The sequence below is a fragment of the Propithecus coquereli genome, unplaced genomic scaffold, assembly GCF_000956105.1.
Source record: "Propithecus coquereli isolate 6110/MARCELLA unplaced genomic scaffold, Pcoq_1.0 Scaffold1, whole genome shotgun sequence".
NCBI lineage: Eukaryota > Metazoa > Chordata > Mammalia > Primates > Indriidae > Propithecus > Propithecus coquereli.
The window spans coordinates 14,027,715-14,040,243 of NW_012133857.1; the positions used below are offsets into that span (position 1 = coordinate 14,027,715).

At 37.5% G+C, this 12,529-nt stretch overlaps 1 protein-coding gene across 1 annotated transcript in view; it reads left to right on the forward strand.

Moving 5' to 3' along the window:
• The window catches only part of DOCK3 (dedicator of cytokinesis 3), a 681,302-nt gene that overhangs the window by 572,195 nt on the left and 96,578 nt on the right, over nt 1–12,529 (forward strand). Inside the window, exons 20-22 of the mRNA XM_012639462.1 lie at nt 325–408; nt 1,510–1,610; nt 9,604–9,685. Of these exons, the coding sequence (XP_012494916.1) occupies nt 325–408; nt 1,510–1,610; nt 9,604–9,685 (267 nt within the window). The remainder of the gene's footprint in view (nt 1–324; nt 409–1,509; nt 1,611–9,603; nt 9,686–12,529) is intronic.

Consider the following 12,529-nt stretch of genomic DNA (forward strand, 5'->3'; position numbering starts at 1 on the left):
AATTTCTATTCTGCATGAATGTCCTTTGTTTTTCAGGCAATTGCAATTTCTTTCTAAGGAAAAGGCTTAGCACTTAGCCAACAAGAAGATCCTCTCTAGGTTTCTGTCAGGGCCCTTTGGGCTATAAGCAAACACCTCAAGTCCACCTAGCTATCACTTAGGTAGGTGGAGGCAAGGTACTAGATGATTTTGAAGTGGTGTTTTAAGATCCCAGGAAATCTTTCACTTTGTTTATTGTGAGCTAAGTTCATTGGTGGATGGAAGTTTGACCATGTGTGCAAGGTCCTGAGACCTGAGCCCTCTGCTTTTTCCACTTTGTTTCAGTTTCTTCAGGACATCTTGGATACACTCTTTGTGATTCTGGATGATAATACAGAGAAATATGGCCTGTTGGTTTTTCAGTCTCTGGTAAGTCAACTTCTTGACTTTTTATTAATTATTCCTGTCACATATTTCAAAAAATGTAAGGGAAACAGTTTGTTAGAGGGAATCAGCACAGGTGTAGATGTTTCCAGTAGAAGGAGTGAGGAGTAATACTCCTGAAGGACTGAGGAGTATCATCCAAGGAAGACCAACCTAACAGGCAGATCCCTCCAAGATCAAATTTGAAAGAATCAACATGGTCAGGTCTAGACCACAGCTTTGCAGTTCTAGATCTTCACTCTTCTCACTATTTCATGGTTGCCTGGCCCCTAAAATAATGACCTCCATGAGTAAGAAACGCAGACTAATAGAGGAAACCAGATGGCCCATTTTTTCACTTACAAAGTAGGATATAACCACTGGGAAAAGTAGATACTTACTCATGCTAGTCTCTAGAGACATGTGCAGTTCCAGAGGTCTCTGGAGACTCTGTCCCTCTATGCAGTTGTTTCAGAACCAGAATCTTAGAAGGTTAATGAAATTGGCCAGTGATTTGAATGTTTAGTGCATTTTGTTTAATATATCCAGTTCCACAGGAGAGAAGGATATCCATATATTCAAGGGGATTCAGATACTCCAGTCTACATGATAGACAAGGAGCAGAAGTGAGAATTGGAATGGGCACTTGCATAGTTTCCGCCTCTGGCTCTTCTTCCTTGCTTCCCTGTCCACTGGCCCTTTTTCTGAAGGGCACAACCTTTCATAGGCTGATTTGGCTCAGAAGACAGTGTTCTTTTCCTCTCTTCTCCAAGATTTTGGGGATATTTCATGCCATCTACACAGGTATTGTTTTGCCTTTCTGCAGTCTATATTGTACCACCCAGCATTATTGTGAAGGGAAAGACTCACAGTAATACTGGCACAGACTGATGAGCTCCAGGTCTGGATTAGAAGGCTAGCGTGTTAAGAAGAGAAAAGACAGAAACACAGGCACACAGTGGAAATCTTATATTCACTACCCATGGGGATCACTATAGAAAACACTGACAGTTTGCCATTCCTTGAAGAAGCAAGAGTCTGTTTCCTGTCAGGGATAGATCTGAGGTTTCCAGTGAACCCTGGTGGCCTACACTCCGTCTCTCCCAGGTATTCATCATCAACCTGCTCCGAGACATCAAGTATTTTCATTTCCGACCCGTGATGGACACATATATCCAGAAGCACTTTGCTGGAGCTCTGGCATACAAGTAAGTTGCATTTGATATCATCATTAGGACTTGTGTTTGAGAAGAAAGATAGGCTTTTCAAAAGTTCATTCATCTGCAACCACTGTTTGTTCAGCTAATTTCTTAAACCTATTTATTTTTTAAATTGTGATAAAATACTCATAACATGAAATTTACCATCTTAACCATTTTCTGAGTGTATGGTTCAATGGCATTAAGTACATTCACATTGTTGTGCAGCCATCACCAGGACTACATCCATCCCCAGAACTCTTTTCATATTGCAAAATTGAAGCTCTGTGACCCTTAACAATAATTCTCCCTTCTCCCCTCCCCCAACCCCTGTCACTACCATTATACTTTCTGTGAATTTCTCTGTCTATTCCAGGTACCTCGTGTAAGTGGAATCATACAATATTTGTCCTTTTGTGAATAACTTGTTTCAGTTAGATAATGTCTGCAAGGTTCATCCATGTTGTAGCATGTGTCAGAATTTTCTTCCCTTTAAGGCTGAATAATGTTCATGTGCTTATTGGCCATTTGTATATCTTCTTTGGAGAAATGTCTATTCAAATCCTTCACCCATTTTTTAATCAGGTTGTTTGTTTTTGTTGTTGTGGAGTTATAGGAGTTCTTTATATATTCTGAAGATTAACCACTTATCAGTTATATGATTTGTAAATATTTTTCCCATCCCTGGTTTGCCTTTTCACTATGTTGATTCTGTCCTTTGATGCAGGTTTTAATTCTGATTTAGTCCACCTTATCTATTTTTTTGTTTCCTGTGCTTTTGGTGTCATATCCAAGAAATCATTATCAAATCCAATGTCATGAAGCTTTTCTTCTATGTTTTCTTTTAAGAGTTTTATAGTTTTAACTGTTACAGTTAGATTTTTGGTTCATTTAATTTTTGTATATTGTGTAAGATAAGTATCCAACTTCCTTCTTTTTGCATGTGCATATCCAGTTTTTCCAGTACCATATATTAAAGATTGTCTTTTCCCCATTGAATGGTCTCAGCACTGTTGTCAAAAATCATTTGACCATATTTGTGAGGCTTTATTTCTGGGCTGTTTTATTTAATTATCAAATATGTCTGTCATGCTAATACACTATTATTTGAATTACTGTAGCTTTGTACTAAGTTTTGAAATCAGGAACTTGATTTCAAACTTCAACTTGGTCCTTGTTTTCCAAGATGGTATTTGCTATCCCAGATCCCTTGATATTCCGTATGAATCTTAGCATGGATTTTTCTATTTCTGCAAAAAATACTGTTGGAATTTTGATAGGGATTATATTGAATCTGTAGGTCACTTTTGGTATTATTAACATCTTAACAATGTTGTCTTCTAATCCATGAACATTAAGTATCTTTCCATTGATTGGTGTGTTCTTTCAGCAACATTGTATACAAGTCTTTTGCTTCATTAGTTAAGTTTATTCCTAAGTATTTTATTCTTTTTGATGCTATTGTAAATGTAATTGTTTTCTTTTTTCATTTCTTTTTATTTTAATAGATTTAGGAGGCACAAGTTGAATTCCATTACATGTGTATATTGTATAGTTGTAGAGTCTGGGCTTTTGGTGTACCCGTCTCCTGAGTAGGGTACATTGTATCCCATAGGTAATTTTTCATCCCTCACCCTCTCCCACCCTCCCTCTTGTGACTCTCCAATGTCCATTATACCACTGTGTGTGCCCTTGTGTAGCCATAGTTTAGCTTCTACTTATAAGTGAGAACATGTGACATTTATTTTTCTGTTCCTAAGTTACTTCACTTAGGATAATGGCCTCCAGTTCCATGTAAGTTTCAGCAAAGCCATTATTTCATTCTTTGTTATCACTGAGTAGTACTCCATGGGGGGTGTGTGTGTGTATGTGTGTGTTTTCTTTATCCACTCATCAGTCGATGTGCTCTTAAGTTGGTTCCATATCTTTGCAATTGTGAATTGTGCTGTGATGAACGTATGAGTGCAGGTATCTTTTTGATATAATCATATCTTTTCTTCTGGGTAGATACCCAGTAGTAGGATTGCAGGATCTACTTTCAGTTCTTTGAGAAATCTCCATAGAGGTTGTACTAATTTACATTTCCACTAACAGTGTATAAGTGTTGTGTTGTCACCACATCCATAGCAACATCTATTGTTTTTTGACTTTTTAATAATGATCATTCTAATTGGAGTAAGTTGGTATCTCATTGTGGTTTTAATTTGCATGACATTGATGATTAGTGATGTTGAGCATTTTTTCATGTTTCTTGGCCATTTGTATATCTTCTTTTGAAAAATGTCTGTTCATGTCATTTATACACTTTTGTTTGCTTTTTTCTTGCTGGGTTGTTTGAGTTCCTTGTAGGTTCTGGATATTGGTCCTTTGTCAGACACATAGTCTGCAAATATTTCTCCCATTCTTTAGGTTGTCTATTTACTCTTTTGATTATTTCTTTGGCTGTGCAGAAGCTTTTTAGTTTAATTAAGCCCCATTTGTCTATTTTTGTTTTTATTGCTTTTGCTCATGGGGTCTCAGTCATAAATTCATTGCCTAGGCCAAAGTCCAGAAGAGTTTTTGCTAGGTTTTCTTCTAGGATTTTTATTGTTTCAGGTCTTACATTTAAATCTTTAATCCATCTTGAGTTAATTTTTGTATACGGTGAGAGATAGGGATGCAGTTTCATTGTTCTGCATGTTGCTATCCGATTTTCCCAGCACCATTTATTGAATAATGTGTCCTTTCCCCAGTGTATGTTTTTGTCTGCTTTGTTGAAGATCAGTTGGTTGTAGGGATATGGTTTTATATCTGGGTGCTCTATTCTGTTCTCTTGATCTATGTGTCTACTTTTATGCAAATACCATACTGTTTTGGTTGCTATAGCCTTGTAGTATAATTTGACATCAGGTAATGTGATGCCTCCAGTTTTGTTCTTTTTACTTAGGATTATTTTGGCTATTCGGGCTCCTTTTTGGATCCATATGAATTTTAGAATTGTTTTTTCTAATTCTGTGAATAATGATGTTGGTATTTTGATAGGAATTGCATTGAATCTGTAGATCGCTTCTGGCAGTGTGGTTGTTTTAATGATATTGTTTCTTCCAATCCATGAGCATGGGATGTTTTTCCATTTGCTTATGTCATCTATGATTTCTTTCATCAGTATTTTGTAATTTTCCTTGTAGAGATCTTTCACCTCCTTGCTTAATTTCTTCTGATATATATAACAATTTATATGTGTGTGTGTGTGTGTGTGTGTGTGTGTGTATGTATTTATATGCAGCTCTTGTAAATGGGATTGAGTTCTTGACTGGGGTCTCATCTTAGTCATTGTCAGTGTATAGAAATGCTATTGATTTTTGTACATTAATTTTATAACCTGAGACTTTACTGAATTCATTTATCAAATCTAGGAGTCTTTGGAGGCGTTCTTAGGTTTTTTTAAATGTAAGTTTATGTCGTCAGCCAACAGAGGTAATTTGACATCCTCTTTTCCAATTTGGATGCCCTTTATTTCCTTCTCTTGCCTGATTGCTCTGGCAAGGACTTGGAGCACTATGTTGAATAGAAGTGGTGAAAGTGGGCAACCTTGTCTTGGTCCAGTTCTCAGGGGGAATGATTTCAACTTTTCCCCATTCATTGTGATATTGGCTATGGGTTTGTCATATATGCTTCTATTGTTTCGAGGTATGTTCCTTCTATGCCAAGTTTTTTGAGGGTTTTTAATCTCAAAGGGATGCTGTATTTTATCGAATGCTTTTCCTGCATCTATTAACATGATCATATGGTTTTTGTTTTTAATTCTGTTTATGTGGTAAATCAAATTTATTGATTTGCACATATTGAACCATCCTTGCATCCCTGAGATGAAACTCACTTGATTGTGGTGAGTTATCCTTTTGATGTGCTATTGGATTTGATTTGCTAGTATTTTGTTGATGGTTTTTGCATCTTTGTACAACAGAGATATTGATCTATAGTTTTGTTTGTTGCATCCTTTCCTGGCTTTGGTATTAGTGTCATACTGGCTTTGTAGAATTAGTTAAAGAGGATTGCCTCCTTCTCAGTCTCTTAGAACAGTTTAGGTAAGATTGGCACCAGCTCTTTTTTGTATGACTAGTAGGATTCAGCTGTGAATCCACCTGGTCCTGGACTTTTATTTGTTGGGAGATTTTTCATTACTTATTTAATCTTGCTCCTTGTTACTGGTCTATTCAGGAGTTCTACTTCTTCATGGTTCTATCTCGGGAGGTTATGTTTTCAGGAATTCATCCATTTCCTCTAGACTTTCTAATCTGTGGGTGTATGAGTATTCATAATAGCCTCTGGTGATCTTTTGTATTTCTGTGGTATCAGCTGTAATATCTCCTTTTTCATTTCTGATTGTGTTTATTTGGATCCTTCCTCTTTTTTTCTTGGTTAGTCTAGCCAGTGCTTTACCAATTTTCTTTATCTTTTCAAAGAACCAACTCTTTGTTTTGTTGATCCTTCATTTTTTTGGTTTTTTGTTCGTTTTTGGTCTCTTTTGTGTTTCGTTTAGTTCTGCTCTGCTCTTTGTTATTTCTTTTCTTCTGCTAATTCTGGGTTTGGTTTGTTCTAGTTTTTCTCATTCCTCAAAGTGCAATGTTAAGATGTTAATCTGTAATCTTTCTGCTTTTTTAAAAATTATTTTTATTTCAGCATATTACGGGGTTACAGATGTTTCGGTTACATATATTGCCTTTGCCCCACCCAAGTCAGAGCTTCAAGCATGTCCATCCCCCAGACGGTGCGCATTGCACCCATTAGGTGTGTACATACCCATCCCCTTCTCCCCACTCCCATCTGCTGGACACCTGATGAATGTTATTACTATATGTGCACTTAAGTGTTGATCAGTTAATACCAATTTGATGGTGAGTACTTGTGGTGCTTGCTTTTCCATTCTTGCGATATTTCACTTAGTATAATGGGCTCCAGTTCTATCCTGGATAATACAAGAGGTGCTAGATCACCATTGTTTTTTGTGGCTGAGTAGAACTCCATGGTATACATATACCACATTTTCTTAATCCACTCATGTATTGATGGGCACTTGGGTTGTTTCCACACCTTTGCAATTGTGACTTGGTCTGCTATAAACATTCTAGTCCAGATGTCTTTTTTATAGAATGTCTTTTATTCTTTTGAGTAGATGCCCAGTAGTGGGATTGCTGGATCAAATGGCAGTTCTACTTGTAGCTCTGTCTGCTTTTTTGATACAGGCATTTAATGCCATAAACTTTCCTCTTACCACTGCTTTTACTGTATCCCAGAGGTTTTGTTACGTTGTTTTTTCATTTTCATTTTTTTCAAAAATATTTTAATTTCCTTCTTTATTTCTTCATTGACCCAGTCATCATTCAGGATCATATTGTTTAATTTCCACATTTGTATAGTTTCTGAAGTACCTCTTTATTTTGATTTCTGCCTTTATTCCACTGTGGTCTTAGAAGATACTTGATATGATTTCAGTTTTTTAGACTTCATTAAGGCTTATTTTGTGGCCTATAACATGGTCTATCTGGGAGAATGTTCCATGTGCTGGTGAAAAGAATGTATATTCTGTAGTTGTTGGGTGGAATGTTCTGTAAATATCTGTTAAGTCCATTTAGTTTAAAGTCCAATTTAAATCCAATGTTTCTTTGTTGATTTTTTTGTCTTGATGGTCTGTCTAGTTCTGTGAATGGGATATTGAAGTCTTCTACTATTATGTTGCTGTCCATCCCTTTAGGTCTAGTAATATTGTTTTGTGAATCTGGGTGCTCTGATGTTGGGTGCATATATATTTAGCATCGTTATATCATTTTGCTGAATTGATCCCCTTATCATTATATTATTATTTTGCTGGTTTTGATTTAAAGTCTGTTTTATCTGATATAAGTATAGCTATTCCTGCTCACTTTTGGTTTCCATTTGTGTGGAATACTTTTTTCTACCCCTTTACTTTCAGTCTATGTGTCTTTATGGGTAAGGTGAGTTTCTTGTAAGTGGCATATAATTGGATTATGTTTTTAGATCCATTTTGCTGCTCTGCCTCTTTTAAGTACAGAATTTAGTCCATTTACATTCACAGTTAATATTGATATGTGAAGCTTTTGTTCTTGTCATATTGTTAGTTGATTTCTAGTTGTTTTATAAATTCTTTGTTTTTCTCTTTTTTTCTTTGTGATTTGCTTAACTTCTGTCATATTGCCATTTAATTCCTTTCTCTTCCTACTTTGTATTGTTGTTTTATAAAAGCTGTGAGTTTTATTTTTGTGTGTGTGTTTTCATGATGGTGTATACTGTCCTTTTGTTTCCATGTTTAAAATATCTTTGATCATTTCCCATAGGGCCAGTCTAGTGGTGACAAATTCTCTCAGCATTTGCTTGTCTGGGAAAGACTTTATTTCTCCTTCATTTATGAAGCTTATTCTGGTAGAATATAAAATTCTTGGCTGACAGTTTTTTTTTTCTTTCAGCACTTTAAAATGCCATCCCATTCTCTTCTGGCCTGTAATATTTCTGCTGAGTGTAATTGTTTTCTTAATTTCCTTTTCATATTGTTCATATTTAGTGTATAAACATGTAACTTATTTTTTTGTTTTGTTGATTTTGTGTTCTACAACTTTGCTGAATTTATTTATTAGTTCTAACAGCTTTTTGTGGAATCTTTAGTGTTTTCTACATATATGATTATGTCATCTGAATACATAATTTTACCTCTTCTTTTCCAATTTGAATGCCCTTTATTTATTTTTCTTGACTAATTTCTCTGGCTACAACTTCCTGTACTGTGTTGTACAAAAGTGGTAAAAGGAAGCATTCTTATCTTGTTTCTGATCTTAGAGGAAAAGCTTTGCCAAACCTGGTGGCTCACTCCTGTAATCCTAGCACTCTGAGATGCCAAGGTGGGAGGATCGCTTGAGCTCAGGAGTTTGAGACCAGCCTGAGCAAGAGCGAGACCCCGTTTCTACTAAAAATAGAAAAATTAGCCAGGTGTGGTGGCACACACCTGTAGTCCCAGCTACTCAGGCAGCTGAGGCAGGAGAATCACTTGAGCCCAGGAGTTTGAACATTCTGTGAGCTAGGCTGATGCCACGGCACTCTAGCCTAGCTGTGGGCTTTCAGCTGACATTTTAAGCCATAGTTTATTACAAATTTTCCATAATTTTGTTTCTAAGAAATAATGGTAAAGCTACTAAAAATGTTTTACTTTTTTCCACAAGAAACATGTAAATAGCTAAAGTAGCATCCACATATAAATGTCAAAGAAAATAAAAGTCCATAAAAGAGATACTATAACTAGTAAGCAAATATGAGAAAAACAGGTTTTCTAGGACTACTAAAGCAGTAAGAAACCACTATTTTTTCTATGGAATTAGCACAATTATTGAAAACATAAATAAAACTCAGTGGTAGCAAGGCTATGGAGTCACTAGAACTCTGGTACTTTGATGTCACTCTGGAGAGCTGACTGTGCTATGTGCTTTATGTATGTCATCCTATTAGTAGTCACAATAATTTTGCGACATACTATTATCTCCTCCACATTTTAAATGAAGAGAATGAGGAACAAAAGGATTAAATAACTTGCTGGAGGATACACAGCCAGATACTGATAGGCCTCAGATGTGATCATGGCCTGTACTCTTGACCTTTGTAGTCTATTGTCATATAAATGTGCAGACCTTTTGTCCCAGTAAAACCATCCCACTCGGGTGGAACAAAAATATACATTCAGTTCAAGTCTTTGAGAAAACTTTCTTGTAATCATAGAACAAATGTATGTTGTGCAGAGTGGGGAAAAGTGATTGTAATTGCTGATTAAAATGTAGCAACGCCTTTGTTGTCTAGTCTCAGATGATCTGAATATTCCACAGCTGTAATGGATCCATCGTTCCATGCTAGCTTATCAGCAGATTGTTATTTCCTATTTGACTAATTCAGGGCTACAAAAATTTTAGGCTACATTGCTTTTGGATTAAAGTGGAGTTTTTGGAACTGTTCTGTTTTTCAGGGAGCTCATCCGCTGTTTGAAGTGGTATATGGACTGCTCAGCAGAACTAATTCGGCAGGACCACATTCAAGAAGCCATGCGGGTAATGTATTGGAGCTCTCTGTACATAAAGGGTCCATGCATGCAATTGTTTGTGAGTAATCTCAGTGGTATAGTATGCAGGACAAGTGTAGACATACAAGTACACTGGCCTGCTTTCAGGAATTACTGCCTTTATCCACAAAATTCCTCCTTCCTCACCTTGATTTTTCCCCAGGAAACCTTTATTCCTGATAATTTTATCTTAAAGCAGGAGGCACGGATGATGTGCACATGGCTGCTAGCCATCCTTCCCTGCCTGATTTTTACCAGTAGTGTCAGTCCTTTCTTCCACTGGCTAACGTGTTATAACACCTTCTAAGCCAATGTTGGTGGCAAGGTTGATTAGAATTAAGATCTTCCAATACTATTCCCTTCTTTGGTAGTTACTAGGCATTGCTTTTTGGAATTGGTTTAAGTAAAAAGAGCTGAATGGATATGTTGAAAAGAAGATAATCTTAAAACCGTGGCCTTAAGATGAACCTGGGGTCTTCCATGGTCACGAATATTGTCAGCACCCCTGCTTGCACAAGTTCCCTGACAAAGAAGCCCTTTGCATTGCTGGATAGCTCCAGTTGAGAGAGGATTGTCCTCATTGTGAGTTAAGTCCACTGTCTGGTAACTTCTTTTCATGGCTACTGCTTCTGCTGTAAAGAAAAGCAAAGTAGTTTTGCTTTATTCCTCTCTTTTAATATCACATCATCTGCACTAAGTACTGGACCTGTGTTTTTGTTCTTGTCCACATGGTAACAGGTGTAACATTGTTTTCTCAAGCATCATCAAATTGAAGGGGCTTGAGTTTTCAAGGAACCAAAAGGTAACAGATGTGACTATAGCAGGGGCTTTCAAATGTTAGATTGTATGTTGAAGGTGACAGAAAGGGAGAACTGAGGCTGGTTCCAAGGGAGTCTGGCTAGATCAGCTAGGTTGATGGCAGGGCCATTTATGGAGATACAGAATTCTGGAGAAGGTCAGGTTTGGGTGGGGAAAAGGAAGAGTTCCGTTTGGGGAACTCTCGAAAGCACTTTCTTGAGGTGCTTTCATACTTGTTCTTGCTATTTCAAACTTGTTTTCTAAATTCAAAATTTTTATCGAGCCATTTTTCCTTCTTCATCAAATTTCAGTTTACAAGTGCCCTTGACCAAACTAGTAAGTCTCCATCCAATCTCCATCCAATCTTGTTTTTATCCTTATTCATGGAATATATACTCCTGGCCTGACACTTCTCATTCTAGTATCATTAGCTGTGGACCAGGAAATTTTTTTTTTTTTTTTTTGAGACAGGGTCTTGCTCTGTCACCCATGCTAGAGTGCAAGAATGCAATTATAACTCACTACAGCCTCTAACTCCTGAGCTCAAACTGTCCTCCTGCCTCAGCCTCCTGAGTAGCTGGGACTACAGGCATGTACCACTAAATCCAGCTAACTTTTTTACTTTTTGTAGAGATGGGGTCTTGCTATGTTGCCCAGGCTGGTCTTAAACTCGTGGCCTCAAGTGATCCTCCTGCCTCAGCCTCCCAAAGTGCTCAGATTACAGATGTAAGCCATCACGCCCAGCCCAGAAAACGTTTTTTTGTTTGTTTTTTTGTTGTTGTTTTGTTTTTTATTTCAGCAAATTATGGGTGTACATATGTTTAGGTTACGTGTGTTGCCCTTGGTTCCCCCCCCCCCCACCGAAGTCCGTGTTTCAAATATGTCCATCCTTCGGGTAGTGCGCATTGCACTCCTTGTGTATACAAATACCCCTCCCCTCCTCCCTCTTCCCCCCTCCTCCCACCGCCCTCCCCCTTCCCTAGCATCCAATAGATGTTGTTCTGATATGTGCATTTATGTGTTGATTAGTTAATACCAATTTGATGGTGAGTACAAATGGGTCCCGTTCTGCTGCTCTTGTGGTGCTCCACTTTGGATATGGGCTTAAGTTTAATCCAGGAAAGTGTAAGAGGTGCTAGATCACTGTCATTTCTTATGATTGAGTAATATTCCATTGTGAACATATACCAAATTTTGATAATCCACTCATGGATTGACGGGCACTTTGTTTGTTTTTTGTTTTCTGTTTTTTGAGACAGAACCTTGCTCTGTCACCCAGGCTGGAGTTCAGTGGCATGATCATAGCTCACTGCAACCTCAAACTCCTGGGCTCAAGCAATCCTCTTGCCTCAGCCTCCCAACTAGCTGGGACTACAGGTGTACCATACCCAGCTAATTTTTTTATTTTTTGTAGAGACAGGATCTCACTGTGCTGCCCAGGCTGGTCTAGAGCACCTGGCCTCAAGTGATCCTCCGGCCTCACCCTCCCAAAGTGCTGGAATTACATGCATGAGCCACCACACCAGGCTAGAAACTTGTTTATTACTCTTGATTCAATATATCTTGCCACTCATAATCCCATCTCTTCCTTTCACTTTCAAAATCATGACCTTTAAAAAAAAAGTTCTGCTGCTAAAGAATATGAAAATAAAGAGTTCTTCATTTCCTACTTGGTTATATTATTTGTTTGCATGTAAGTGACCTGTAAAGGGTGTCATGGTGGATTTGAGGATGGCTCTTGGCAAGTTTTCCAAAAAGGACAGCACACTTTTCACTGTGAAGTTGTATCAATTCCTTAGCAGGTAGCCATGAGGAGGAAAGAGAGGGCACAATGGATCTTCTTGGTGATAGAAAGGTTGTAGTAACTTTTAGGATCTCTTTTCCTTTCAGGTTTATTAAGTGGAAAAGGACAGGGCAGCTGCTTTAGCCACAGTAAAGTATTTTATTGTGTCTACACAGAGTTAGGAGCACCCTTAAGTCTTTTTTTTTTTTTTTTTTAATTTCAGCAAATTATGGGTGTACATATGTTTAGGTT